Here is a 5,684-nt window from a genome sequence, read left to right on the forward strand (position 1 = left end):
CACAAGATTGTTCATGCAAAAAGCTGGTCTTCTCTATTTCCAAGAACTCTGGACATGGGAAATGACCCATGGAGGCGGTTCTATACTGATTGGAAACCTTGGGAGACTGCAACTCATTGTTAAGTTTTCCATTGTTTTGGGAAAGGTCCAGACTCAAACCAAGAGTTTGACTAGGGCTATTGTTTGGTCCCAGATTTTGATTGGCATCTCGAACTAAGCAAGACACTTGAACTGGAGAAGATTTTCCAAAACTAGAAAGCTCTGGTGACTTATTCACATTTTCAGTTGATCTCTGTAATCCATGTGTCAACTTCAGAGCGTTATTTGGCAGCATGCTTACTTGCTTAACAGGTGGCATTAGCGCTTTTCGTGGTATTTCCTTCACATACTGTGCTGGCACATAAAAGGGTTTGGAATTTTCATCTCTTTTGACTTGCCACCAATCATCGTTAGTCTTTTTCACCAAGATGTATTTCTCCCCTTGCTTAATCACAATTTTCTTGTCCTTGGCCTCATACTCATAGTCATACTCCACTTCAATGTACAACTGTCCTGGAAGGATCTTCCCACCTTTATCAGCCATTTCTATTTGAAAATAGTTCACCTGTTCAGGCAAAAGGTAAGCCACATTCTGTTTCAGGAGTGTTATTTTCCCGTTAATAAACAGAGCTGTAAGAAAAAAAACACATATGTAATAAAGTAATTGTCTAAGAGCACTTCAGAATAAAATAATTTCAAAAATAACCCTGCCTGTTCAATTTATGTCAACCTCGGACTAATAAATTGATGGAAAAATGCAAGATCTTCAGATACCTTTCTCAGTGATAAAACAAACTTAGTCACTGATTTAATTCTCCTACCCACACAAGCCTCCTGCTATCAAGTTTCTCATTATTTAGTAATAGAAACAGCAGGCTTAATGTTCATCATCAGGGGACTGGTGGGGGGACTAGTTCAAGTCAATCTCTTGCTTACAAACAGGCTTAATTGCTTCACGGAACTGCGTTACTAAACTGGTTTCAACCAAAATATTCCGAAGTAGAAGAGTATTTGCTTATTTTGATTCCTCTTTCTGTTCAATAGTTCCATCAGAGTTCTCAAAGTTCCTTCCTTGTTTAAGGAATCTTCCTTACATCTTCCTCCAATGCCACACGCCTGCCATCAGGTCCAGCATGGGCTGGCAACCCACGACCCACATGCACCGCATGCTCTGCAGAGCCTGCTAACCTTCACCTAACTGGAGAAGAGGACTAGGAGCTACACAACCCACAGTGACAGAGGCCGCAGATCATGTTGCCTCTGCATCCAGCTGTTGTCTATAAAACACATGGTGTAGTCACTTTTTTATTTAAATTGCTAGTATAACTGCACACAGCATTTAATCTATAACCATGGTGGTAGTAAATGAAAGTATTTAACGTTTCCAAGACACTTTGGTTTGGTTCAAATTCTGCATATTTACTTTGCTCTTAAGAGAGCTTTTTGTGGTATTTACCCTACAGAAAACCTGATCTAACCAGAAGTTTAAGGGCTAAAACAGAGTGGATAAGCATTAGTCTTGCCAACTTACACTGAATACAACAGATTAAATTAACATGAAAGATACGATTTCTTAATCTTTAAAACCAGAACAGGGGAAGATCTCTAGCATTCAAACACAATGTAGGAGAACCCAAGTAAACTGCTGCCACATTTAATCTTATAAAGATTAGCAAAAAAATGGGTTTTTTTTAAAATGCATGTTTCATGAATGAGAAAAATTCTGTCGAAACTTGCAGCCCTGCAAGTCAAGACTTCGTGATGAGATTCGTAGTGTTTACTCTGCCACAGAGTGGAACTAATGCAATTCCATGCAGGCACACACATGCAGAGTGAACTCAACTACCTAAGTGGGACTAAGGACAGAAACAACAACAAAAAAGCACTTCTGAGGAGAGCTGATGCCTAACAGTTCTTTAATTTTTCTTTTACCATGTCCGCTATTTTGCCTGAGCCTCGAAGAAAAAAAAAAAATACACTTTCCACACAACTGAGTAGAAGAAGCAGCAGCTAAAAAGCCCAAGTATGATGCCAAGACAGAAATGCCCATCTTTAAACTCTCTTCTACAGTCCATCTTTTTACTTCCAGGAAGCACTTCCCATAGGTAACTTGAAAGCTACCACCATTTACAAGACTCCAAACAGAATCACAAGGTCAGACTTACAATTTTATTAAGGACTTGGCAGAAGAAACGATGGTACCACATTCAACAAAGGTGACGGTAGGAACACAAAACAGTAGAAAAGAATGGTAGGATTCTGGTGTTTACTCTCTCTACCATAAAATGGTACATTGACATTCACAGCATTATGGTCTATTTACAGCCTCCCTACAAAACAACTTGCTTACCCGCTGTTCTACACAAACAGGTATTTTTAAGCACAGCTCTGCACTTGTTTACCAACTACAGCAGAAAGTAAACATGAACAAACCACAGCCATTCCCACTCTCTTCCTGGTTTTGGAAGGTCTGCCACACAAATGTTTTTTTTTCCTTGCTACCAGATCTGATTCCTCCCAACACTTTTTCAAAGCTGCTACCAACCCCTTTCATAGCTTAGCTTCAAGGTCATATACCAGAAAAGTGCAAGTGTTTCTGAGTTACAGTCTGCCTCTAAGGTCTGCTACCTTGGAAGCTGAAATGTAGGATAGGAACCCACTCACACTGTTTTTCCTTCTCCCATACAGAAATAAAAAAAAAAAAGAACATAAGCCTATAGTTTCCCACAGGGCTATCAAGTGTTTAAAAGCTTGAATTTTTCATTCCTCTTTTGCCAGTTCCACATAACTATTCATTGAGAATGCATGCTTAACAATTTTTCAAGACAGAGAGGTTCAATAAATTGCATTTTATGCTTGAAAAATAACAGAATTTTGAGAAATACAAGCTAAATAAAATACAGTAGCTACAAAAATAGCCCTATCTACTTTTGAAGGCAGTTTTGCAGCCTCATTCCTTTCCAGAAAAAAAAAAAAAAGGAAACAACAAAAATAAGCAGCACAACTTTTTTGTTCTTTCATCCAAGCTGCAAAATTATCAAGTCAATAGCACACATTTGGTAATGTTGAACATATGATCAAAAAGAAACAGGCTGTGTTCTGTGTTTGGCCAGAACACTAAAACAGTTTTATAAACAGATCACATCATCAGCATCAAGCAAGGCTCCAATTCTCCACCTCAACAGAGAGAAGAGACACCTACATACAGGTGCGGAATCTTCTCAGTAAGTTTAACAAATATCAACATTAACCCTACGGGTCTCCAAACAACTACCATGGCCTTGATTTCACAGATCTGAACACATTCAGTTTTATTTTGTTTGAATTTTTTTAATGCAGCTGTTGTGCCACAGAAGGTAGACTGCCTGTACCCTATGCACAGCCCAGGGGACGGCTACCTGTAATGGCCTTCCAAGGGTCCATGTACCTGTCCCACAGAACTCAGGTTAAAGAGCCATGGAAGCCTTGGCCAAGCCTCTACCATAAAAGACAACACGAATGCACAATATTGGCATTTGGAATACTGATTTCATTGTGCTACTGGTCAACAACTGAAACAATATGGTTACGATATTGTAACCTTACCCTATTTTTTTTTTCTTTACCATTACCTGTAATGCTGGATGGCACCCACTCTGGTAAAAAAGGCTGAAGAACATCAACTACAGGATGATAAGTATGAAAAATTACTTACTCCCACAGAGAACATCTGCAGGCTTTAATACCTCAAATAAAGCCTCAATACCCGATTAAGAGATTAATAACAATGAATGGCCCCACTTGACAACAAAGACACAAGAAAATTTATTCATGAATACCAAAAACACAGACTCAGGACACTCTTTTTTTCAGGTAAAGCAAAACCCGAATGTTACAAGGTAACTGATGTAAGATGGGCCACATCCCCACGTGGAAATACATTCCACATACCCACGCGCAGACCTTTTTGGGCACTGATTTCCGATGGGAACCGTTCCCACGTATTACTCAGTTAAGGTTCAGTGAGGCTGGCAACCCTCGGTGTTGGCAGAGGTCAGCTCCTCCCTCTCCGTGCCCGCCGCACCCTGCCCGGGGCTGGGCCCGCACACCCGCTCCCCCCGGGGCAGCACAGCCCTACCCCTGACCGCAGGCACAGCCCGGGGGGTGCCTCTCCCCTCGCCGGGATGCAAACATAGCATCAAGGATTTTGCACACAAACATTTGCCTCTAGCTAGATGTCGTGCACATAAACCGGGACCTTTTCTAATCAGACCAAGCAACTGCCCTGAGAGAATTTTATGCTTGCTGGGAGGCAGAGCTTTCCTAGGGCAACTGAAACCCTACAGCAGCACAGTCCCCTCCCTACAGCACTTGGCCTTCACGCTGAATGATGCTCACTAAGTCGATTTTGAAGCATATGTAAATGTTTTTGAAAGAAACACAGTCATAACACACACAGACATATGTATGTAGGTGTGATCTGATCACCCCTCACTTCAGCATTATCCTAGAACTCAAGACCAAAAGAAAGAACCCATAAAAGTCAGGAGGTACACAATACGTGTTTTCATACCTCTCTTTTGGAATTATCAGGCACAGAGTATTTTCTTCTGATCTTATAGAACCAGGTAATTGAACCTTGAGATTCACCAAAAAGGCTTTTTGCTATTTCTTTTACTTTCTTCTTGGGGAAAAAAAACCTTACTCACCATAGCTGTGGAATTGTTAGTTACTTTATAATACAAACAGATGATAAGTTATTAAAAAAATCACTGAGAATATTAACTGATTGCCTTAAAATTCCTCATGTGACCTTGTTCACAGTGTCCTACAAAGAAGCAGCAGCAGTTGACTTGTGTAATCTTTTTCCGTTTTCAGCATCAAACTTCACCTGCTACTGAAATGAAGCCTTCCACAGCGCTGATACAGAAATAAACTCAATTACTGGAGCTAAATTAAGATAAATTCTTATCAGTTCAGGCCAGATGAGATATCTTGGCTACAGCTCACTAGATTCTATGATTCTGTTTCTCCCTGGGCACTTTTCCTAGGGGTTCAAGCTGTACTGCACGACCACTGCTTGGGAGACCGGTCCCACAATAACCTGGTCAGAATTCAACCCTATTCATACCTTTGTTCCCAAGGGGCACCCCTCTTTATCCAGCACAGCTAACTCCCCAGCTGATATTTTCATGCAGACAACCCTCACTGGTGCCTGCAAAAACCACCATCTGCAACGAGTGCATCTAGAGCACGCAAAAGCTGTATAAAAAGAGCATGCAAAAGTTGTACAAAAATAGATTACAGAGATGCCAATGCAAACATCAAATAGAGACAAAACACAAGCAGCTTCTCTGCTTTATGAAAATCAGCTGAAGTCCTTACTGTTTCCTCAGAGATTGCTAACACGGGTTAGAAATCGAGCACTGCTCCCAAGTGAAACAGCTTTCCAGAGCTCGCACTTCCTTATGAATTAAAGGCATAATAAGTCACCATTTAATGATTGCCCATGACTCAGAGCACTGAATAAGCGATGCATTTTAAACAACTGTCAGGACAACTTTCGGACCCCCGCCGCAGCACCCCGCACAGCTCCCAGCGCACCAGCAGCCCTCGCGCCTCGTTACGCGCTTTTGTTCGCTTGTTGACTCCAACGACCGCCTGTA

At 41.2% G+C, this 5,684-nt stretch overlaps 1 protein-coding gene across 1 annotated transcript in view; it reads right to left on the reverse strand.

Moving 5' to 3' along the window:
- Positions 1-583, reverse strand: part of LOC104470331 (rho GTPase-activating protein 12-like) — a gene marked incomplete at its 3' end in the record, with an annotated part of 51,487 nt that extends 50,904 nt beyond the window's left edge. The window contains 1 exon segment of the mRNA XM_010085200.1: positions 1-583. This exon segment is cut by the window's left edge and continues 2 nt beyond it. Within this exon segment, the coding sequence (XP_010083502.1) occupies positions 1-583 (583 nt within the window).
- Positions 584-5,684: the final 5,101 nt, after the last annotated feature.

This window comes from Pterocles gutturalis, unplaced genomic scaffold, assembly GCF_000699245.1.
Source record: "Pterocles gutturalis isolate BGI_N339 unplaced genomic scaffold, ASM69924v1 scaffold40875, whole genome shotgun sequence".
In the NCBI taxonomy this organism is placed as follows: domain Eukaryota; kingdom Metazoa; phylum Chordata; class Aves; order Pterocliformes; family Pteroclidae; genus Pterocles; species Pterocles gutturalis.